General features: G+C 41.8%; 1 protein-coding gene across 2 annotated transcripts in view; it reads right to left on the bottom strand.

The window, feature by feature from the left end:
- Positions 1 to 24,883, bottom strand: part of PLPPR5 (phospholipid phosphatase related 5) — a 622,523-nt gene that overhangs the window by 298,714 nt on the left and 298,926 nt on the right. The window contains exon 2 of one of the 2 annotated variants that reach the window (XM_086954660.1): positions 15,521 to 15,653. In XM_086954660.1, coding sequence (XP_086810786.1) covers positions 15,521 to 15,653 — 133 coding nt within the window. The remainder of the gene's footprint in view (positions 1 to 15,520; positions 15,654 to 24,883) is intronic. The other variant, XM_086954669.1, reaches the window with a different exon arrangement.

Below are 24,883 nucleotides of genomic sequence, written 5' to 3'. Positions count from 1 at the left end.
AAATTATTTAATGTTACTACCCGGAATGATTGATCATCTAGACAGAATATATCGTTTTGTCCAAACGGGGGAAGGCCCTGAAAGTATAGGCGAGGCCATGGCATACCAGAAAGTTGACACCCAGAAAATGATATTACGTTTCTTTATAAACTGCTTGATAAGAGAACAAGATAGGCCTGGTGTAGACCAGGAAGACATGAAAGCACTGACTAAATGGGGTCAGAATATAGCAGACTGTCTTTTAGACGGAAAACACGATAAACAGAATAGTATAGAAAATATGTACCGAAGGATCCGAAAAGCAGTAGAACAAATACATGAAAGGAGACAGCCTGAAAGAGAAATAGATGCAGACAAAAGTGAATGCTCGGAGGAGGAGGAGGAACAACTAGGAGCGACTACAGGACAATTACAATTACCAGCTAGAGAAATGATAGCATATGTAGGTAAGGGAAGACCCTTTAATAATTCAATGCGTCCGGTACGTCCAGAAAGCAAGAGACTCTTTCAAGCTGCCATGTCAGACCCGAAGACGCCTGAACACCTATTTCAGGCTACCGATAAAATACTTCAAGAACGAATGGGGTACCATGTACTCAATTCTATGGATGAACAAGAATTAGCCAGGTCAGCAGTACAATGGGCTGACAGTTCTGATAAATATAATGATGACGCATTAGCACAAACCTTTTTAAATCTTTCCCCTGACGAACAGAAATTAGCCGGAATATACATGATTCAGCATCTCCTTATATTGTATAAAAGCCAACATTCTGATCCAGGTCCCCTACCTGATATATTAATAGAGCTACTCATGAATAGATGGAGAGGTCTAGGTACTGACCTAGTTAAAATAATTCTGGAGCATCGGCACAGATACACTACTTTCCTGAATACACAGTTTGTTCCAGCTCCACCTCCAGAAAGAAAAATGTATTACATAGACAGACAGAATCCCTTGCGAGAAGTACATCCAGTCAAGAATGATGATAATACCTTTAGACGTGTGTTTGTGTACACACCAATAACTAAAATGGAACTGTTAGAAATGAAGAAATTAGTGCCCAGTCATGACAAAGATCCAGCAGGTTTTCACCGTGAAATAAAAGACATGTTACTCATGGGTGATTACACCTATCCCGACATTATGAAAATATTGAAAGTATTATTGCCTGCTGGTATTTACGAGAAACTCAAGGAAAAAGAATGGGAGGTGGGAGAGGCAAAGATTGAGTGGGCTGTATTAGAGAACGAAGAAAATACCAGAACCCCAGGTCTAGGGCTCGGGGAGAAAACTAAAGCATTACCAGGATTGTTAGTACAAGTATTGCCACGTTTGTTAGCAACGAAAAAAGAGGACTGGGATGCAATCTCAGCCTGCAAACAGAAACCCGATGAAGACACTAGTGATTTTTATTCCCGATTTGAGGAATGTTTTGTTATTAATAGTGGCCTGAAACCAAGTAGCGAATCATATCCACATCTTTTTGTATCTAAATTGGTCGAAAATTCTCTGCCCCAGGTTAAGAATCGTGTTCTGAAAGTCGAGAGCACATGGCAAGCTAACACGCCTTCACAAATGTTACAAATGTTACAGTACCACCAGAACAGAATTAGAGAAGAACATGATCACGAACAAAGACGTATGAAAGACACAAAGATGAAAATGTTAGTTGCTCAGTCAGTTCCAGCTGACGGTCAGAAAAAGGGTATGACACAGTCCAATAATACAGCAGCTCCTGTTAAAGGGACATGCAATTATTGTAAACAGCCAGGTCACTATATAAACGATTGTGCAGTTCTGAAACATAATATACTTACTGGTAAAACTAAAGAGAGACCACGTCCTCCTAGACAGGACCAGGTCCAACAACAAGTACCACAGAATATCCAGCCTATGCAAGCCTCACAACAGACAGTAGCGGTACCACAGCCACAACCCGTTGCCGCAACACAACATGCAACCCAGCAGATGTACCAGTATGCACAGACGGATTACCCTGATTATCAGCGATACACATGAAACAGCCTAGAGAGGGAAGTTGGCTTGCCTCTCATTGAGATTCCTGTAGATCAAGAAGGTCCTTATGTACACAGTCAAGTATTAGGGAAAGACCGAAAGTTTCTGATTGATACAGGGGCAAGCCGGACAACTATAAGTCACGACGAGGTTCCAGGGGCACCCCTCTCAGGCTCACAGAATGTTTCCCTTGGATTTTCAGGAAAGCCTATTATTAATGAAGTATCACAACCACTTCCCCTTGCAGTTGGTCCATTGACACGTACTACAGATCTATTACTAACGAAATCATGTCCAGAAAACTTGTTAGGTATAAAGACATTGAAAGCTCTAGGAGCTGTCATTTGCTGTTCTCCGGAAGGAGTAAGACTGTTTTTACGTGACTTTAAAGGTCACTATGTGTTGAGAGATATTGATCCCAGATTACGGAATGTTCCTGCACATTTGTGGGCACAAGGCCCCACTGATGTAGGATGTATGCACATTACACCATATCGAGTCACACTCAGACCAGGAGTAGTCTTGCCACGAATTCGACAATACAAATTACCTCCAGATGCTGTAGCGGCTTTACTGAAAATCATTGACGAGCTCATTGCACAAGGAGTGGTTGTAGAAACCGACTCCAATGTATGTAATTCCCCCATCATTCCAATTCTTAAACGTACTGATCCAAATGCACCTCCTGTTTATCGATTAGTTATCGATTTGCGCGAATTGAATAAATGCATTGTGCCACAATACCCCGTGGTTCCCGATATCTCGTCTCTATTGACTGCCATTGATTCCGAAGCAACGTTCTTTACTCTAATTGACCTGAAGAACGCCTTCTTTAGTGTCCCCATTGACCCGGAAAGCCAATACCTTTTCGGATTCTGTTTAAATGGACGAAGCTTCAAATTTGCACGCGCACCTCAAGGATTTACAAAAAGCCCCAGCATCTATAGTCAAGCACTGAAAAGACAACTTGACAGTGTACACATGCCTGATAAAACTGCCCTGTTACAGTACGTCGATGATCTGTTGATCACCATCTGAAGTGAACCCGAATGTGAGCAAGCATCACTGACGGTTTTGCATTTCCTGGCTGATAAGGGACACAAGGTGTCCCCTTCGAAGTTACAATTCTGTGTTCTGCAAGTGGTATACCTTGGGCACTTGCTGTCCAAATGGGGGAGACAGCTAACACCCGACCGCATCCAGTTAATTGCAAACATGTCACAACCCAAGACACAAAAGGAGGTACGGGCTTTTATAGGCCTCACTTCTTACTGCAGACAATGGATCCCTCAGTATGCATTTCTAGCGAAACCACTCATACAGTTGACAACCCAGGAGGCAGCGACATCGACTGTCCTCCCTTGGACTCAGGAACACACATAAGCTTTTGACGACTTAAAGAAAGCCTTATGCCAAGCACCAGTTTTAGCGACACCATGTTACAGCAAGCCTTTTACGCTTTTTGTCACAGAACGCGAAGGTACTGCATTGTCAGTACTCACTCAGGATCAAGCAGGTTCACACAAACCGTGTGCCTATTTTTCTAGTACATTGGATCCGGTAGCCCAGGCTTTGCCTGCGTGCTTGAAATCAGTAGCAGCAACAGCTCTAGCAATCAGACAAAGTGATTCCATAGTGTTAGGACACCAATTGACAGTACAAGTTCCACACTCCGTGGAAGTTCTTTTAAACCGAACACAGACTCAACACTTGACTATAGCACGACTGACAGGTTATGAATTGACATTGTTTCAGCCACACATAGAAATTAGACGTTGCAACACATTGAACCCTGCTACACTTTTGCCATTAAATGAGACAGACCCATTGGCACATGATTGTATTGAAGTTATTACTATTACGACGAAACCCAGACAAGACTTGACAGACACTCCATTACCAGATCCAGACCTGACACTTTATGTGGATGGTTCATGTATGAGAACAAGTACAGGAGAGCTAGTGGCCGCTTATGCAGTCACGACAGAAACTGAAGTCATAGAAACAAATTGTATCGACACCTTGTCAGCTCAAGCAGCAGAGCTCATCGCTCTGACCCAAGCCTGCATTCAAGCAAAGAACAAGAGAGTTAACATATACACAGATTCACGTTATGCATTCGGAGTCGTACACGACTTCGGTGTCCTCTGGTGAGAGAGAGGTTTTTTGACTTCTCATGGTGCCAAAATTCAGCACGGTTCCCTCATTCAAACTCTGTTAGATGCAATACATCTGCCTACAGCTATATCCATTATGAAGTGCAAGGCACATACAAAGGTTACAGATACAATTTCTCAGGGTAACGACCTAGCAGACCGAACAGCCAAACATACAGCTCAGACTCACACCACTGATCTGACAAAGACCATAGTCGCGACACCAACACATTGCATGACAGTTAAGGATCCCGCCCTAGATGTAATTGATATACAGACACATGCTACACCAGACGAAATCAAGAAATGGACTGAACTAGGAGGGGTCCAGACAGACCAAGGATGGATGACGAAGGGAAAATCTACATGGTTTCTCCCCGACTCTATGGTCCAAGTAATTATTAACACAGTACATAGTCCTGCACATTTAGGAGAAAAAGCCATGTTAGACAGTATTCAAAACATCGGGTTCAATAAACATTTACGAGCAGCAGCCAAACAGAAAGTGCGTACTTGCATGATTTGTTGTCAGTTCAACCCAGGTAAAAGCATACCCGTAGAGCAAGGTGGATTTCATCCTCCCGATCACCCTTTTGAAGTCCTCCAGATGGATTATATCCAGATGGAACGTTGTCGAGGATTCAAATATGTCCTCGTAGTTGTATGTGCACTTTCCCGTTGGACAGAAGCATATCCAGTCCCAGATTACACTGCTCCGACCACTGCCAAGCAGCTGGTACGTGAATTTTTCCCACGGTACGGTTTGCCCCGTGTCGTGTACTCAGATAATGGACAGCCATTCTCGTCCGAGTTAATGAAACAGGTATCACTCCTGCTCGGCTATCAATGGAAGTTTCACTGTGTCCGACATCCCGAGGCAGCAGGCCTCGTGGAACGCCATAATCAGACTCTGAAAATTCGTCTTGCCAAGATCTGTAGAGAGAAAGGAGTCGACTGGATAGTAGCTTTGCCAGTCGCACTCTTCTATATGAGAATGGTCGCACATTCCAGAACAGGGCTATCCCCGTACGAGGTGGTCTTTGGTAGGCCACCGAATATGTGGGGGACGCCTTTGCCGAGAAAAATTACCGATGTCGACTGTAATATGCTGACAGATTACCTTGCCTCCTTGATGTCTGCACTACAATCTTGTCGTTCACAGGTAGCTGCAGCCTTTCCCGACAACACCGATGTAAAGCCACATGGGATCATTCCGGGGGACCTTGTTCTCGTCAGGAACTTTGATCGGAGGAGTCCGCTGGAGCCCCGTTGGCAGGGGCCGAAACTTGTCCTGCTAACCACGAGGACTGCAATCAAGGTCGAGGGCCGCAAAGAAGCTTGTCTCCGTTCTGGTGAAGAATTGGCTTGGTAGTTTGGTCTGCCCTGTTCCCATGATGCACTGGGCCAGGGACAGACTAATTTGCATATAGCCAGGTTCTGAGCTGGGATGGTGCAGTGAGCTAAACAACGGTGATGGATCAAGCCCTGATCTTTGAACTGGGTAAGAGTGGTCTGCTTAATTCAGACACTCTGTTCATCACCACCCCCTTTTCTGAACCACTCCAGCCACGTCAAGATATTTCATGGACTGCTTCCAGTTACAGACTCTCAGCCCTCCCCCTCTAAGGACTGCCCAGATTTCAGTGACTCTAAACTTCCCCTGATAGAGACAACTCCGTCCGAGGAGTATAAATCCAAACTAAGGTCTAGCAAGTCAGACAGTTTAATTGTTTAAGTCCTCCCCTAGGTGAATCGGTTAGACGTGTTTTCTGACATGTATCCCCTAGACCCCAACAGAGAGAGAGATAGACAGAAACAGCTCAAGAAACGTGAATATTGTAAATCTCTTCGCAGCCACTGCATTGTGACACTATTGATTATGTTTCTTCTAAGTCTTCTGATTATTGCTGCAAGTGTGCTTTTACATATGTACTACCCTATTTTCAAACGTGCACATTCTTCTTCAAATGACACTGTCGAGCACTCTTTCAGTGAACTGCCCCCGCACGAGTTATCCTACCGACTTGCGTTGCGCAACAACACATTCATTAGTATGTTACATCATTCCCATCAGACCAGCAATGCCACCAATTGTTGGATATGTGGCCGACTCCCTCCCTATCAGAAATACAAGGGAGTCCTACCCCTCTTCCCGTACCCGTTCACACACAATGGTTCCTGTGGGGCATGGTTTAGTTTAATTAATTCCTTAGATTCTGATTCTGTATTTTACCAGGGCAACTGGGTGTGGGGAAATCTGAACACAGTTTTGCATAAAGTATGCTTCCCTGACAAGTAGGGTCTTCCTAAAAGGATAGGGACTGATCTAGAAAACGAAGTATATGGATTAGGTAACTTTACACTTAACCTCATGATTCTGAATGTTGAATCCGAATCCGAACCAGTCTTACCTGCAATGTCCGTACTACCAGTTAAAGGTGAATTATGTGTCAGAAAGAATGGTTCAGTACACCTGGGTCATAGTAAATGCCTTACTGTGATCGAATTCAGTGATAAGGGCAAGTCTACATTCAAAGCTTCACGTCATTCCTACTTTGTTTGTGGTCATACCGCATATGTACGCTTACCTCTAGATTGGGATGGCACCTGTTACATTGCATTCCTTCTGCCACCTGTTTTCCTAGCCCCTCCTGATTATCATAGGGACACCCATCTAGTACACAATAGACCACAGAGAGATCTCCCGATTGTCGACTATACTGAAACGGCATGGGAGCAATACACAGACTTCAATAAAGGTTTCTTTCCCTACTTAGGTACTGTCTCCAATAGTAAACTGATACGAAAATTAACCAGAACCCTCGAAGCAGTAGTGAATGAAGCTACTTCCGCCCTAAGTAACTTAACAGAGGAGCAGTCTGCTATACGGATTGTTGTTCTTCAAAATCGTCTCGTCCTTGACGTCATTCTGGCCGATAGGGGTGGAGCCTGTAAGGTCATCGGGTCGAGCTGCTGTGTTTTCATTCCAGAAAACGCGCCATCAGTATATAGAGCCATTACCCGTCTTCACAAGATTGCAAGTTTGATACACCAGGATCCAGGCACCTGGACTTGGTCCGGTTGGTTCTGGACCACGTTGTCAGCCTGGGGATGGAAAGTCCTATCCTTCCTAGGTATTGCCCTTCTCATAGTATTCAGTTGCTGCCTATGTTTGCAATGTGGGCCAGCGATTTGCGGCTTGTGCGCCACATCATGTATTCCTCATTCAAGTCCTCATTCAAAACACCGTAAGAAGAAAGAAGAGCAAATGATGTTACATGAACAGATTGATAGATTAATGAGGATTGATATATCATGAAGGGTCCGTAGGGGACAAGGAGGGAATGAGGTAATATGAATTTTATGGTCAATTATGTCCCCTATCGTAGACCCCACCGGCTCCATGTACGTGCTTTAAGTACATGTAAGTTCCCTCCACTTCCTGCTATGAAGACGCAAATACATTTGCGTCCAACGTTAACATGTTCTCTTTCAGATCCACCATGAATGGGTCAGATATTCCGTTCCTAAGTGTGCCTTGCCAACGTCTTTATGTGGTGCACTTTCATGATTTCTAGCTCTGGCGAGTTAGGCCCTGATTTCTGCCATCGAGCCTTTTCCTGCCTTCTGTCTCTGACAGCCGCAGCCTGCTGCTTCCTGACCCTTGACTTACTCCCTGCGCGGCGAGCGGTGCCTAGCTCGGCCTGCCTTGCCTGCCAAGACTGTATTCAACCTTCAAGTTATCTGCTCCGCTCCTCGAAAATACATTCCTGTCTAGTAGTTTACGAAAACATCCTTCCCAGCTGCAGAGCAAAGGGCTTGGCCTCACTGTCTCCATGCAAGTAATTCATAGCTTCCATCACCATGGTAGGCCCATGGCCCCTCACATCTCATGTAGACACGTAGTCACATATGCACGCACTCGCAGTCAGTATAGAATAGCCTCTGCCCGAGAGACCTTTCCTTCTAGATAATACAGTTCTTTAAACACAAGATATACACAAGATATAGATATGATTTGGGTTTAGGTTGTTCTGACACCCCAGACTTCTGTCTCCACATGTAGGGCTAAATGTCAAGTCCCCTTCACCCTCCAGTTTCACGTCAGTCACACGTCATACTGCTGCGCGCGCATCTCTGCCAGGTATTTCTGCTGACTCTGCAGGATTCTACTAAGGATCCACCCACATGTGACACCTCTATGTGACGTTTCTAGCACACACCTCCGTGTACGCCCTCATGCACGCCTTCTGCTACGTACATATGTCCTTATCTCTTTTCTCTCAGCTGTTACACCTCCTGCATCAATCTCTATTGTAAATGCATTGACTATATATATGATACTCTGTTAATAAATCATTGTACATGTCCTATCCGTTCCCTTGCACATGCTACCTGGTTCGAACCAATAACCAATTCCTTTTTAAGGAATAAAACCCCTTTTAAAACCTCAACTATCACGGATTCTGTCTCTTATTTTTGACTGAGTTATTCTTATTGAACTTTACCGCATAAATTCCGCATAGGTAATTAAAATTTACCACATGGAGGGCAGTCTGCTATGGAGTGCCATCACTATTCTAACTGGCCTTCAAACCATTGAAGTGATTAATTTTGAATCACTTTGTTGTGTTAAGAACATAAAATATAGTGACGGTTTCTCACATCAATTATCAGTGGGGTATGAGGACCAGTTCTCTAGGATAGTGGGCAGTTTTCTGAGTTGTTGGCCACAACTTTACCTGATGTCAAAACAGCTCATATCTTGCGTAGACAATACTCTGAACCATTGAGCAGTACGTTTCCATCCACTTAAGATCTGGCTCTGGCTCCCTAAACCTTGCAGAATATTTTAAGGAGGGTTGAGACTCCAAAAATAGATCTCTTGGGTGCCAAGTCCAGTGGCCACGTTCACCTCTTCCGCTCTAAGAGTCACGTACAGAATACTTGGGTAGTGTACACTCTTTCAGTAGTTTGTCCTCCAAAACATCTGTACACTTGCTACTTTTCTTTGGTACCCAGACATTACCCAGGTTACAGAGGGAAGAGTAGGATATGATACTGTTGGTTCTTTTAAGGGCCAGGAGGTATTGGTTCCCTCTTCTGAATTTCTGGCACAAGAAGTGCCATGGAGAGTTCCTCCCTTTCCTTCTCCTCTGTGGCTTCTGATGGGGTAGAGGTGAAGGGTGTCTGTTTACACACATGTTAGTCTTATTGGTGTAAACAAAAATTAAAGGAGGGTGTTTCAACAGGAGGGCAGCACCCCCACTTAGCAGAAGCTCTCGGGAACTCCTAAAAGCATCCTACCTTCAGGTCTTATGCTAGGCTTTGCAAATCCTTCCAATTATGGTGTGATTCACATAATGTCATTCCTCTACAGTGTGGAATTCCTGAGATGTCTGTGGAAGTTTTAAATCTCAAACTTCCCCTATCAACTCTTAAGTCTCACTGGGTATTCATTGGAGGTTTTAGGGAGCAATGAGGTTATTTGCAAGAATATGGGTTGATGGTATCAAGGTTATTCAGGAGTTGTGTTTATGAAGACCTGAAGTTAAGCCTTTGGTTCCTCTGGAGGTTGTACAAAGAATTATTGGAGATACAAATATTGCCCAAAAAAATATCAAATTATTGAGGGCACAAGATTTAACTTTACATAATGTGCACAGTGGTAGCTTACACTTTTTAGTAAGTTCACACTTTTGAGTACCTTTACTACTTTTCAGTATTCACCATCTCCAAGTGTAAGTCCCTACTTAAAAACAATATTAAGTCCAGCACTATACTTGTCCAATCATTGATACTGCAACACCCTCCATAGAAAATGATGGAAGATGCAGTACAATTGGCTTGCTGTGTTTAGTGCTGGACTTACTACAGAAGTATAAGATAGGACAACAGTGTAAGTAACTACAAAATGACAGTTTTTGAACACCAAAAAATTAGTAAACTTACTCAAAAGTGAATCAGTGCACTTGTTTGTAAACTCTAATAAATATACACCCAAAATATAGAAGATCACAATAACATTAAAGATTGGATAAGCAAATCTAATTTTAAATAGCATACATTATTTTAACTTTATGACATAGATAAATGTATAAAATAATATATTAAAAATATATGTATTTAAAAAATATATACTTATACAATAAAAAATATTTTAAAATTATAACGTACACATTTTAAATACAAATACATACTTTAAAATAACTGCTAAATATGAGCATAATATTAAAATATAAAATGAATATTTTAAATTAAATATATGAAAATGCTAAGAAAAATTAATTATTGTTATAAACACGAGATATTAAAGCAATTGTACAATAACAAGATAACATTAAAACATTAAATAATAAAACATATTACTGCTAAATAATAAAAACTTTTAAAATTAAAACTATATATAATAAAATAGTTTTTACAAAAATCAGATATAAAAAATAGTCTTGAAGTAGTCACATTCACTTCCCTCAAACTAACAACAGAGTAAATGCTGGACTTTGAAGTGGTTAGATTTACGTTTATCACTCTATCATTTTCACATGTGCATGCACTTGTTTCTCTCTTCCTCCAGCTCTAGGTCCTAATGCGGGGACACACCATTGTGGTATGTCGGATTCCACAGCCCTCACAGCCCCCCGCGCTTACCAGTGCGAGCCGTGACTAAATAGTAGGGTAAGTACTTGACATTGGAGAGTTTAGATCCTGTATTCCTTTTGCATCTTACGCAACAGTAGTGAAAGTGTGAGTTTTGGAGAGGTCAGAGCTACTACTCCAACCCCAGATTAAGCAACAGTAGAGAAAATATTTAACATTATTCTGCTCAGGTATCATTTTCTGAATCCTAAATTAACACAAAGTAAATTAGAAATATATATAAAAAATACATACACATAAAAATGTATTTCCACAAACATTTACAATAATTTTTGTCATTATATAAATAATGAAAACTGAAAACACAAAATTAACTTATAAATCTATACCTAAAATCAAATTGAAAAATCATATCAAAATTCTGACAACCACATAAAACAAATTAAATGAATAAAAGACAAATGAACATTATTTTAAAATATATGGTGATAATGACTTGCATACGTGTGTGGGTGTGGGTGTGTGTGTGTGTGTGTGTGTGTGTGCGTGTGGGTGTGTGTGTGTGTGTGTGTGTGTGTTTGTTGCTCTGCTTATTGGGACCATTATATCCATATCTCGCAAAGAATCCACGTTTTTAATTATAGCAAAGGATCCCAATGAATAAAACATACTTTTTGGGTTCCTATAGTTATTTTTAAAACACTTTTTCCTATCTACTCACCTCTATCTCACACGGGGAACTACACGTCACACCCCACATCAGCAAAAAGATAAGAACTCTGGCAAAGAGCCTCTTCGCTGGGCCCGTTGGGCTTTGCAGCTCCGGCCCAACAAGGACCTGCCCGATGATGAGGTATGACACCCTGTGGGGTGTGTGAGGGTCCTTGCTCCTAAGGGAGCACTCCCCTTTCAATCCCCTAGGAGACCTTCACCCTTCAACGGGAACTGCATACCTTTTCTTAGTGATTCATGTGTTGGGGCATGTATGGTGGACTTTTGCTTGCCCCAGTCTCTTTCCTTTTTTGAACTTTAATTTGGCAGGCATTCATGTATCAGTGAGTATTCAGAGTAGGTCAAGTAGGTGCTTGGCAGCTTCATTAGAAGGCTTTTTGTTCTACTTTCTGGCATTTGTTGGGATGCTACATGGGCAACACCTCATACTTTTGTTTGTCATGACAGACTTCAGGGAGTACAGAATACATACATAAATATTTGCGTTGGTGTGTTAACTCTGTTGTGTCATCATGTTTTGTTGGTTTCAATAAATCACTTGGTGTGCATTGAAACCTAGTATCTAAGCCCATTATGTTTTGACAAAGTCCAATGTTACCTTGGGTTTTTACAAAAGTAATGACAAAGACAAGGGTGAGTGACCTGCACGAAATAACCCAATTACTTTCCAGTAGTCTTGATCACCACTTACTCCTCTGGGCTTTGACATGATGACTCTAGGAATGTAATCCTCTTTTTGGCAACAAGTTAATTGGACTGGCATTTTTAATGAAAATTCTGTTGTTTTCTGTCTTTTAGAGGTGGGATAATGTCAGAAGTAATCAGACCATTCCACATGCCCTCTGTTCTCTGCAACTACTAGGGACTTAGGTTGTAAAAATCAATATTCCACTCGAGCAGAATATAACACGAGTTAGTGTCCTCGCACAATGTTTAACAGTGAAACATAATTTGTATTCTATTCAGTTGTTGAGGAATCATCACTGCTGAACGCAGTTCAAAATAATTTTTCACAATCTTCCATAAGAAGCAACCTCCTCAGATTTTTAAGGTTGTGGTCTGATGCTATATCAATTTGGCTATAGGCGACAAATTTTGATGAAAACACAACCTGCTGAAAAGGCAGCCAACATGTGTTTCGTTGTGTGCCTCTAAGCACAAAAGACTTCTTCAGGGCAGCAAAATCCCAAACAAATATACATAATTAAAATATAAACCTTTCCTATATATATTCAACCTTCACCTATTAATAGGGGATGGTGAGTATTTAAGTCCACCCAGTGATAATGGATGACTAAAGTGCACTGATGAAAAAACCTTAATTACCAGAATTAGCATAAAGATAGGATGTCAGAGAAGTAGTGACCAAGATTATTAGTAAGTGTCAATGAGAGCAGATGAGGAATGTGTCACTATAAAAAAGAAAGAAACGGTGTACAGAACAAGTTGGCAATTTCTCTAACTGAAATCTATATATCCATAATCACCTTTTAATAATGTATACCAATGAATCCGGTATTATAAAGAAATCAGACATAAATGAAATATTCTCAGCAAACCAATAACAAAAGAAGATAATGGGACCGTTACCTCGGACCTAGACTGATTTGTTAGACTGTATTAAAGGATAGCAATTCGACCACTATTAAGTACCTCCCTTTCCATATTATACCACAAACTATATTAATTAAAAATGACTCCAAGTCTATCTAAATCATATACCCAAAGTTTCAGCGTATGCAAGTATTCCTGTCACTAGTCAACACGTACGTAACTATATCAGTATTACAATTCAATCCATTCACCTTTTAGTAATATTCAAGTTTACTGGGTAGTATCCAATTGCGTAGTAACCATTTAGCTGGGTCCAAACGGAGACGCAATGGTGTGCAAAAAATGATGACTAGGATGTGGCTCAGAGTAATAACCAGTGGCCGTATCTCATTTTTTGTAAATTTGAAAAGACATTTTTCGGGTCACAAATGGTCCAATTCTGCTAATTGTCCCATTTGCGATGAGAAAAATGCTTTGTACATCTGTCCCCACGTGTTCAGATATCAAGATCAATGAAGACATGTCTTATGGCTGATACTGTAAATCAAAATGTTTTTTTTCTCCCAAAAAGCGAGGGGAATCATCATTTCCAGTGTGTTTGAGTCCTCACTTATGGTTCTGTTAAATGTATTCTCCTGTTGAACATGTGCATGGCCATCCGACAACATCATGGGCTATTGGAGTAGTCTAGAAGTGTCCTTGGCCAGAGCACACTGTTAGCAGAGGGTTTTGAGAGAGTCTCATGACAAAGAATTAAGATGCTGGTTCTCTTATAAACTCACAGTATATAGACTCTCAGAGGAGAAAACTTTATATCCACATTCATACCTTCTGAACAGCACACCTGCAATTGGTTTAAATGTGCAAGTAAATATAGCTCACCATCAACTGCCATCTTCAAATGAGAGTGCCAAAAAAGTAGGTCCCACAGTAAACCAAAGAAGACAGGATTCTATATGTAACTGGGGATTGCGACAAGACATTATATAAGGTATATAAAACATCAATGATTTTGTATAACATAGAGCATGGCAGGTAGCCCTCATTGAATAGGCACAAGCCCTTTCCAGATAAGCAAAATAAACAGTAGGTATAAATGAAGATGGCATCACTAGATCTCTGTCAAAATAATCAAGCAAATATCAATGGAAGAGTTAACCGATAGCACGTACAGCTCTTCACATATTCTTTAATTTGCCACAGGTTCAAGATGCAGTAGCGGGAATAATCAATTGTACATTTTTTTCTGAGTCGGGTAGGCTTTAGTTAAGGAAAAGATGATATGGATGATTTTGTATATGGCCAGCTAGAATGAGCTCTGTTTTGCAACACAGTTGCAAGGAGTTCTACGTGGAATGATTGTTTTTGGCCAAGCTAAGATGTGGATTTGGTGGCCTCTGTTTGTCTCAAAGGGGCCGATTCACAGAACTAACTCAAGACAAAAGTATAAACGTACTACTTTTAATATTCACAGAAGGCATTTAGTAGTCTTAAATTAGGATTTTGTCTTAAATTTAAATTAAGACAAATTTTAAGTTAAACTTAAGTTTAATTTAAGACAAAATCGTAATTTAAGACAAAATCGTAACTTAAAACAAAATCCAAACAAGACAAAATCGTAATTTAAGACAAAATCCTAACTTAAGACGTAATAATAATTTAAGACAAAATCGCGTAATTTAGGACAAATTTGTAATTTAAGACAAAATCCTAATTTAACACTACTAAATGCTTTCTGTGAATACCAAAAGTAGTACGTTTATGATTTTGTCTTATGTTAGTTCTGTGAATTGGCCCCTGACTTCACAGGCCTCTTTATTCTCCTGAGAAATGCCAGGAGGGGAATTATTCAATGGGTGCGCCTCCAAACTGGGAATGCAGTGAAACAAATGCCTGTGCCACAGCTGAGGTGCGAGACCCAGAATGCTGCATGTTATCAGCACCACAGGTTTTGCCTGGTGAAAATGGTGCAGGGGAAAGACCCACAAGATGCGATAATTAGCGCACTGCATGGAACTTCGATTTCGCAATAGTCTTCTGTTTGTGCCACAATCTTGATTTACACAAACACACAATTTTCTTCAGTTCCATGCCCTTCATTCAGTTCAGTCATTCAGATCTCCAGTGTTGACAGGTATCAATGCAACACAATGCTTTAGAGAGAAATTTCGATTTGCTAAACCCCTTGCAGATTTTACACGCAGATATCATTTTGTGTTGGATTGCAAATCGGACTATTTTAGAACGCATTGCTATGGAAGCAGGGAGACAACGCTAAATATAAAGTCGCTCGTGGCTCTTGTGTAGACGTTTCTGTAATATACAACAACACACGGGACACTTTTCTCAATGTACAAGATACACTATCAACGTGATACCAATTTGTGACGTCAGACACGCAGTTTGACGGACTGAGGTGCAGTCGCTGTAAGAATGAAGCTGTTTAATGGGATCGTACCAAGAAATCGGACAGTTCTGCGCACCAGTGGGTTTATGTAGCAGCAGTCTCCCGTTAGGATCGTCTTCTCCTGGTTTTCGAAGTCTCTCGTGGCAACTTGTAAGCAAAACACTACAGTCTCTCCAACGATGATCTGTGGAAGGGAAGGAAAAAGAGAGCTAGATGAGCAATTGGCGGTCAAAAATACAAACAAAATGGCTTGTTTTAAATGTTATCAACATAACAGTTGTATCTATTTGTCCCAAGAAGCACACAATGAGTAGAACCGTCATGTGCTCATGTACTTTACATGACCTCCCATCTCTAACATTCTAAAATGTTGCTTTGTTTGATAATGTCACCTCGGAATTTGACATATGTTGTAGTACCATTCACTGGATGGGCCCTTTACACTTCAGGTTTCACTGACAATCTCATTCTATCGTGGCTGCTAAATACATTTCTTTTTCACCTCCCTAGGACGCTGCTACCTTTTAACATTCACTGCAGACGGTCTGTTAATTGCTGTTAGTACCTCAAAGTATTTGCTGTAACAAAGATAGCTAGAACAAGATGCTAGCAATTATCCTCCCCTGATCTCAGTGGCGTAGCTAGACCTACTGCTACCCAGGGCGGCCCCTAAGTTTGCCACCCGGTGCAGGTAAGAGGGGGGTGGGGGTGCCGGCCGTGGGACGACTAACTCTGGGTGGGGGGGAGGTGGCCGCCAAGAGACGACTTGCTCTCTGGGAGAAGGGGGTAGTCGACAGACACAACTTGCTCACCTCCGCCATAGCCAAAAAGAGATCCCCCGGCTATGCCACAGAATATTCTCATGCAAGCAGGTAGATAGCCACACCCATTGTCTGTTTTCTTTACTTCTAACTTAGAATGCAGGTAAATAGCAATAATTGATTGAATTACAACATTCTAAAGTTTCTGACTGGCTAAGATGACGTCAGCATTCTACATACTCTGCTACTTTGTTATCTACTTAATTTTTTGATTTTAGTAATGTCTTTCCACATGTGAAAGAAAGATAGGTGTACTGTAGTCTTTACATATGTAGATTTTAAATATAATAGCATTGTTTTTAGGCATGGTCATTAAATATGCCACTGAAAGAGATTCTGATTCTTTTTGTTGTGGCCAGCCCCTTCTCCTGTCACATAGAACTCTGTGTGCTATGTGACTGCCCAACAGTGGCACAATACGTGATTTCCCTCTAAAACATGTACTGTATATTGGTTTCACCTAATTGGCTTATTTAACTTTCCTTTAAGGCCATGATGGAAGGTAGAAGAAATGCCCAGTGGCATGAAAGTAAAATATCACTAATGCGCTGAAGACTGTATTAACCCGACCCAAAAATATGAACAAAAATATCAAGTAAGAACTATTGTGCTCTGGGTAGGATTAATTTTAAAAGCAAAGACGCATGACAAAAAAAAGTTCCATTGCCTTGTAAAAATATTTTTGTAATCAAATAAGTCAACTCTAAAGTGTGCCTTTAAAGCCCAAAGGCATAATGCTTTATATATAAGAAAGTGGAGATCCAGTTATTTGGAAACATATGCCCTCACGATGAATATTTTCCAAATAGTTTGCTTGGTGTAGGTAAAGCTATATTTTCCATGAACAGGCTTTGGTGTGATTAAAAACATGTGTCTGTAACTAGACTAGGGAAATGCTAGGAAGATGATTAGATGTTATTTTTCACTTAGATTAAAAAATGTAATTCAATGGTGAAAGTATTTTGTTTCCAAATTTTTGTTGGGAGTAACTTTAAGAAAGTGTGCTTTGTGGTGGTTGAGAGTAAACAAGGTTTCCATCTGTTTGCCTCTAAGTCCTACTACAGAGAAACAATACACTTCCTTGGCTGGATTGATAAGGGCCCTGATCCTGGAAAAGCAGCTTGGCCTCTGGCATCAGGAAGGCAGGGTTTGGATCAGCAAGTGGCCACTTACCAGGGATTCGCTATCTGGGTAGGGGACATGAACAGCTGATAAAACACAGGGCAGCTTACATGAAATGAAATGAAATGAAATAGGGTTTTGTAAAGCGCATTACAACCCGGAGGCATCGTAGGGCTGAGGACGGGTGGGAAACAGTAACCACCATCTAAGGATTACTGAAAGAGAAGTGTTTTCAAGTTTTTGCAGAATTTTAGGTGATCAGATTCACTGCGCAAAGTGAGCGGCAGGGAGTTCCAGTCAGAGGCCGCATTCCACGAAAAAGAGCGGCCTCCCCACCTGGCTCGTTTGATTTACGTGACAGTAGCTAGAAAGGTTGTACTAGAGCGCAACGATCTCCGTGGATGGTAGGGGTGACTAAGGAACAGATCATTGCGGGACCTTCTTGCCACATAGCTTTGTCTGTTATACACATCACCTTAAATTTTACCCTGGCCTGTATGGGCAGCCAGTGAAGTTTCCTTAGGGCGGCCGCGCCTGAGTGTCTTCGAGAGAGTCCGAGGAGAAGGCGTGCCGCCGCATTCTGAGTGACTTGGAGCTTTTTGATGGTACTGGCAGGGGCGCCCAGATAGAGGGCATTCCTGTAGTCAAGACGAGACAGGATAATAGCCTGGACCATTATCCTTGGTGCTTGAAAGGGGAGAAGAGGCAAGATTTTCTTCAGCATTCTCATCAGACCAAAGCATGTGGCAGATAGTTTGGTGGCTTGCTGATTAGAGCTTAAGTTGTTATCTAACCATACTCCCAGACTTTTGATCCGATCTTTTGGTTCTGGGGGAGCACCCATGAAAGTCGGCCAATCGATGGTGGTTCTTGGTACCGCGGATTTTCCCAGAAACATAAGCTCCGTTTTCTCCCCATTTAGTTTCAGGTGGGACAGGGCCATCCACTCTGTTATAGCTTCTAGACAACTACCCAGATTGTTGGATGTGACCCTGGTTCAGAGCCACCACTAATTGGGTATCGTCTGCATAGGTTACAATTTCAAAGCCATGGGGACGCACCACCTCTGCCAGAGGCTCCATATATATATTAAAAAGCGTAGGGCTTAAGGAGGAGCCCTGGGGCACTCCACAATTAAGGGTCCAAACTTTGGATTGAGTGGCGCCCTCTGACTCCTGAAACATCCGGTCCTCAAAGAAGGATCGCAACCAAATAAGGGCTTGACCTGCCACTCGAAGATGTTTTAGGCGAGAGATTAAGATGTTATGGTTCACTATGTCAAAGGCGGCATTCAGATCCAATAGCTTAATTGCCGTGGTGCCACCTTGATCCATGTGCTTCCGGGCTATCTCTGTTACTGTTAGCAAAGCCACCTCCGTCTCCAGCTTAGGGCGAAAGCCTGCTTGATACTCATGGAGTAGATGGTTAGACTCCAAGTAATCGACCAAGGTGGAATTAATGTGCCTCTCAAGCAGCTTACTTAACCAGGGGAGAAGGGAGATTGGGCGATAGTTAGCCATGATAGCTGGATCGAGATTAGGTTTTTTCAGTAAAGCCCTGACTTGAGCACATTTCCATGCCTTTGGTACGACTCCTGTAGTGATAGAGGTGTTCAGGATGTTCAGTATAGTTGGTCTGATTGTCCCCCGCAACCTTCAGTAGATGGTGGGGAGGAGCAGGATCGGTAGGAGAGCCTGATGTCACTTTTAGCATTAATGCGTTCAGGGAGTCCTCATTAAGCAGTGGAATTTCCACTAGCTGGCAGTTGGAGTTTGCGGGGATATTTCCTGTGCCCAAAATATTATGTTCATTCAAAATAAAGGACAGAGAGATGGACTGAATCTTTTGGAAAAAGTATTCTGCCTGCTTATCGCAGCGGTTTTGAGCTTCTTTTGGGTCAGGGGGAGTGCGTGAGGTTTTAATCAAAGATTTGGCGATCTGAAAGATTTCCCTTGGGGCATTAGCTGCTGTCCTTATCTTTAGTTCATAGAACGCTGATTGTGCCAGAGTGATTTTGGCCTTATATTTCTTGATTGAGTCCCTGTAATAATTCCTGTCCGGTACCCTTAGTGTTCGTAATTTGACTTTGACCCCCCAACATGGGGAACAGCTACCATTAATTACCAAAGCCACCCTGGTTTTTCTGGCTGAATCCCTGGCAGGAGACAAAATTAGTCCAGACAGATAGGAAGACATGTCATCTCCACAAAGAAGTGGCAAGAGTAAAGGTAAGATCTCCTTAAGGTGGAGATTGACAGGAGCCTTGTTGGTTTGGAGTTGCTGGGAAGGCCCGCTATAATCCAACAGAGGAAGCACTAAAAAAGCAGGAGATACTGTGATAAATATTCAGCATTGAATGTAGGGAATCCTCCAAACACTGACTTGTGTACAAAATGAGGCTGACACATCACCCCCACCTCCTCACAACATTCGTGGACCTGGGAGGACTGTTGCCAGCTGCTGCAAGAAGGAGAATCAAATACACCTGATTACTAATGGCACCGAGGGACTATAAGCGCTCCCCAAGAGGATAGGGGTGGCTTCTCCTGCTACAGAGCCACAAAAAGCAGGACTCTTCACTCCAGGAAAACCTAACTGAGCACTGAGGACTGGAGCCCAGGCAATCCCTAGGTGGAGAGAGACCAGTTACCTATAAACCTGCCCCATGGACAACAGGTGTCAACGTGGGTAACTTTTCAAGCAGTTGAAGAAAAGTGGACCGTAGTCATTATTTCCACTCTGGAGGATGTGGAGAAGGTGCTAAGGCTTCTTCAGGTACAACACACTATTGGTGATAAAAAACAGGTTGGTCCCACTAAAATAATTTTCTCCCACTAAAAACTGGTTCAATAGACATTCTGACAAAAGCATCCGAACTCATGAAGCTCTGCCCAGCTACAGCTTCTTCCAGACTTGCTCTGCTGGTGGATTTTGAGGAATCCCTAAAAATGATTAACTCTGCCATCTCAGCCGCTCATAAATCCAGCCTTTTGGCACCAAAGCCAATTACTTTATCTGGAGCTTGACAAAGGTGTATCAAACTTTGAGGGATTCTTGCCAACTTCAGATTTGCCCCTTTTCCCTCAGGTAGACTTTGAATTCCAAACAGTAGACAAAGTCACAGGGAAAAAAACTATGATTAGTATGACCCACCTGGATTACCCAACTCCTACTACACTAGAGTTTGCTTGAAATCACACATAGGTCCTGGTCTACTACAAGCTTTCATTGGGTCTTTGTATTTTCTTGTTGCCTTTTGTCTTAAAATGCATATCTTCTATTCTCCATACATGATTGTGATGTTTTTGTGTCCCTTTGCTTATTAATTGTAATCTATTTTGATTTGGCAATGTTATTATGTTGTTTTTTTACCTTAACATTATTGGTACTACTTGAAATTAACACACCTTTCTCTGGGCGCATTGCTTTCTGTTTGTGCCTTAGCTACCAGGGTTTGAGCAGAGTTACTAAAAGAACTGTGTTGAAACTGTACCAGGTTTTGTTAATTACGTTACCATGGGTACCACCGTTCCAAATTAATAATCCAGTTTCTAAAAATAATAAAAAAAACAAGAGGCTGACCTGTTTTATGCATGCTTTCCTATAGATGATTTGGTTGATTTGTTGCATATGGATAGCGCCGGAACCCATAGAAGGATATTCTAAACACAAATGTAATCTGCCTAACACAGTACTTCAACAGACAAGAATTCAACTGAAAGAGACGTGCTGTCTCTTCATTTAAAGTCCAAATTATTATTACTCTCAGTTTCTGTTCTCTCTGGGATTGCAATTAATTTACATTTAAGGCCAGTGTGAGCACAGCACAGCAATCTCAGCAGGAAATTAATGTAGCTACGAAAATGGGTGCCTTTTTTGACTATGTGCATTAAAAAAGCCAGTCTTAAATGCAACAGAGACTTGTGGTTCCAACATTAGCTTGCCATCTAATATAACTACCATATTTTTTTTTTTACAGTTGGGTAAATTTTTATATTTGGAATTCTACACTGCCTGATTTTCCTGACTAACCTTTGCCATCTCCCTCTTTCTGAAATGCTCTTTAAAAGACTTCAAATTCCAACCAAATCAAAATTTCTATATGAATTCTCATTCCATATTTTTTCCAAAATTGAAAAGCAGATGTGCGCTTGCTTGCTCGTGCGTTTTCTCCCTTTACTGTTAATACACAGGTGAATGTGTTGTGACTCTGCTGGGACTTTAACAAGTGCAAGTTATGGTTTGCGTGGCTTTTGCTCAAATTATAACATTTGATCCAAACCATAACTTCAGAATTTCAGTGGTTTATCTGTTTTAATCCATTACCATATTTACACTTTGGTTGTGAATTTTTATACAATACATTTAGGTGTTATAAACAAAGCCAAACCTTACTCTTGAGTTTTACAGTGAATTATAAGGTGAATTAGATCATATACTGTTAGAAATTGGGTCCCTAGTGATAGTATGCATCCTGTCCAAATAGGCACCTCAATTCTAGTTAGGATAAGTCAGAAACTCAACCTAAATTAACCTGTGCTCAACCCTTGGTAGCTTTGAACGGAACAGTCAGGCTTAATTTAAGAAGGAACGTGTAAAGTATTTGTGCAACATACAGTAACACAATGAATACCCCATAATAAGACTCCACACCAGTTTAGAAAAATAGAGAATATTTATTTATCTGACTAAAAACGAGACCAAAATGACAAAAATGCAAGAAATAGAAGTCAAGATAAGCAATTTTAAAGATGTAGGTGAAAATAGAGCATACAAGTGCTTAGCTCCAACTGTGGTTATCTGGTCAGGCTGGACTGGGACAAAGTCACAATTTCAGGCAGACCGCGTCACCAGTCTACAGGGACTCACTTAGGCCTGCTGAACACAGTGCCTTAAATCCAAGTGCGTGGTCTGACTGGTGTTGCTTTGCGAGGTTTGGCGTCGTCCGGCATCAGTTCGCAGAAGCTGTGTGGTGAGGCATTGGGGAGCTTGGCATCACTTCATGTGGGTTCCGGAGAGCTGCACAGTGCGACTTTGTGGGGATTGGAGTTTTTTCCCAGGGAGCTATGCGGTGAGACTTTGCAGTGCTTGGTGTTGCTGTGCATCGGTTCAGATGGACTAACAGGTGTGTAGAGAGGCATTGCAGGGCTTTGCACCACCCAGCACTGATGCCAGTGAGGCTGGCAGCTATGCTGCAAGACTTTGCGGGACTTCAAATTGCTTCATGGTAGTTCTTATGAGGACCTCAGAGGCAGAGCACCTAAAACCCACTTCCAAGGTCCCAGGACCGGGTTGACACCTTGTGGCAGGGTAGAGCTCACAGATGGCAGAGTCCAAGTGCTGTTGCAGGGTTGCTGGAAGTCTTTGATGTCCCTGAGACCTCAGAACAGGAGGCAAGCAGACAAACCCTTTAGGAACCTGGGTTCAAGGATGTAAAGAGCAGATCCAGTCCTTCTCACTCCCAGGCCAGAAGCTGCAGCCAGCAGTCCAACATAGCAAAACAGGTAGCAAAGTGGCAGCCCTTCCTACAGCACAGCAATTAGAAGGAAGTAGGCCAACACAGCCCTGCAAATTGGTAGGCCCTCCTACAGCACAATGGCTCTTCTTCCTCGCAAAATGTCCTTGGTTATAGCATGGTTATGATTTAGCGGTGGTAGGGATCCAATACTTATCCCCAAATGTGCCTTTGAAGTGGGGGAGATATGAAAGAGGCCTTTGAATATCATAACGTCATAGCCTTTACTGCCCTGGCTCCAGACTCACTACAGGGTGGTATGCAGCTCTTTGTGTGGAGACAGGCACAGCCCTATTCAGGTACAAAGTGTCAGCTCCTTCGTCCCAATCTACCTCAGGAAGACCCATTAGCCTGGTGATGGGAAACAGGTTGAAAATGTCACACCCCTGCTCCCTTTTATTGACATTCTAGAGACAAGTCACAAAGTCCAGATGTCTCCCAACCCAGGTGTGTATTCAGAGACAGAGAGAGGCGCAGAATGGTTAAGTAAGAAAATGCCAACGTTCTAAAAGTGACATTTTTAGACTTACAATTTACAATCTGACTCAACCATCAGTTATGATTTTAAATTCTGAGTCCAGAAACACCAAGCTCCACATTTCTATTTTTCCCAATTAGAAATCAAACTTTTTAAGGCAATCCCAATTTTACCTATGGGAAAGATAGGCCTTGCATTAGTGAAAATGAATTTTGCAGTTTTTTTAACTACCAGGATATGCAAAACTCAAAAGTATATTTCCTACCTATTAAATAAGTTAGGGGTGAAATATGTACTAAAGGCAAGGGTTAAGCCTGGCAAGTAGGTTAATTTACAGGTCAAATGGTAGTTTAAAACTGTACACACAGGCTCTGCAGTGGCAGGCGTGAACCATGTTTAAAGGGCTACTGAGTGAGTGGCACAATCAGTGCTGCAGGCCCACTAGTAGCATTTAAATAATAGGCCCTGGGCACATGTAGTGCACTTTACTAGGTACTTGCAAGTGAATTAAATATCCCCGTTGTAGATAAGGCAATGTTACCATGTTTAGAGTACAGAGAATATGCACTTTAGCACTTTTAGCAGTGGTGACGTGCCCAGGGTCCTTGAGCCAACAGAAACAAACTCAGCAAAAAAGGGGAGGAGGAAGGCCCAATGTTTGGGGGTGACCCTGCAGAAAGAGACATTTCCAACATACCATATCCAAATGTTTCCCATCTGACTTCACAGGGCCAATTCTCCATTTGGCCATGTTCAGAGAAGGTTAACAGCGGGGACTCTCTGTATGTTGTCAACTGCATGAAGAATCCAGCACAACAAAAGCCCTCCATTCGAAAATCAGGTGAAATTAGGTTTTTAATCATAGCAGGCAAGCCTTGTAGTATAGCATAACGGGTTTCAACCAAATAAAGGTCTTAATCATATGCAACACAGAACATCTGCCGTTCTCAACTTAAATATGCTAGAATAGTAAACAGCAAGGGAAGTCACGATGTACCAACGCTCGGTTTAAAGTGAAACCTTTGCACTAATGTGTTCATTATTAAATACAGCTTGCAGTCAGAGCTTCTTTGTCATAGTCATTTCAAAAACGTATCTTGCATAGTGATGCTTTTTTAAACAATGTCCAAGTTTATAATGCTCCGATCCAAGTGATATCCGTGGTTTGACTGCAACAGCCATAATGCTTTGTAATTGTGTTGGAGAGTGCTTTCTTGTGTCCTCCAAAGTTGCAATAATCTAAAATTAATGTCTTAGTCAATAGAAATGAGAAAATAATTGCTCATCCTCACTTGCATCAAGGAATAGTTCCATGTTGTGCTGGTGGCAATTCAATCCCATTCCATCGGCCTATATATATATATATATATGATAGATGTGTCCAAACACACACATGCAAACGCATATATAGATAGATAGCCAGTGTATTAGATAGACAGACAGACAGACAGACAGACAGACAGACAGACAGACAGACA

The sequence above is a fragment of the Lissotriton vulgaris genome, chromosome 1_1, assembly GCF_964263255.1.
Source record: "Lissotriton vulgaris chromosome 1_1, aLisVul1.2, whole genome shotgun sequence".
NCBI lineage: Eukaryota > Metazoa > Chordata > Amphibia > Caudata > Salamandridae > Lissotriton > Lissotriton vulgaris.
This window is presented reverse-complemented; position numbering and strand designations above follow the sequence as displayed.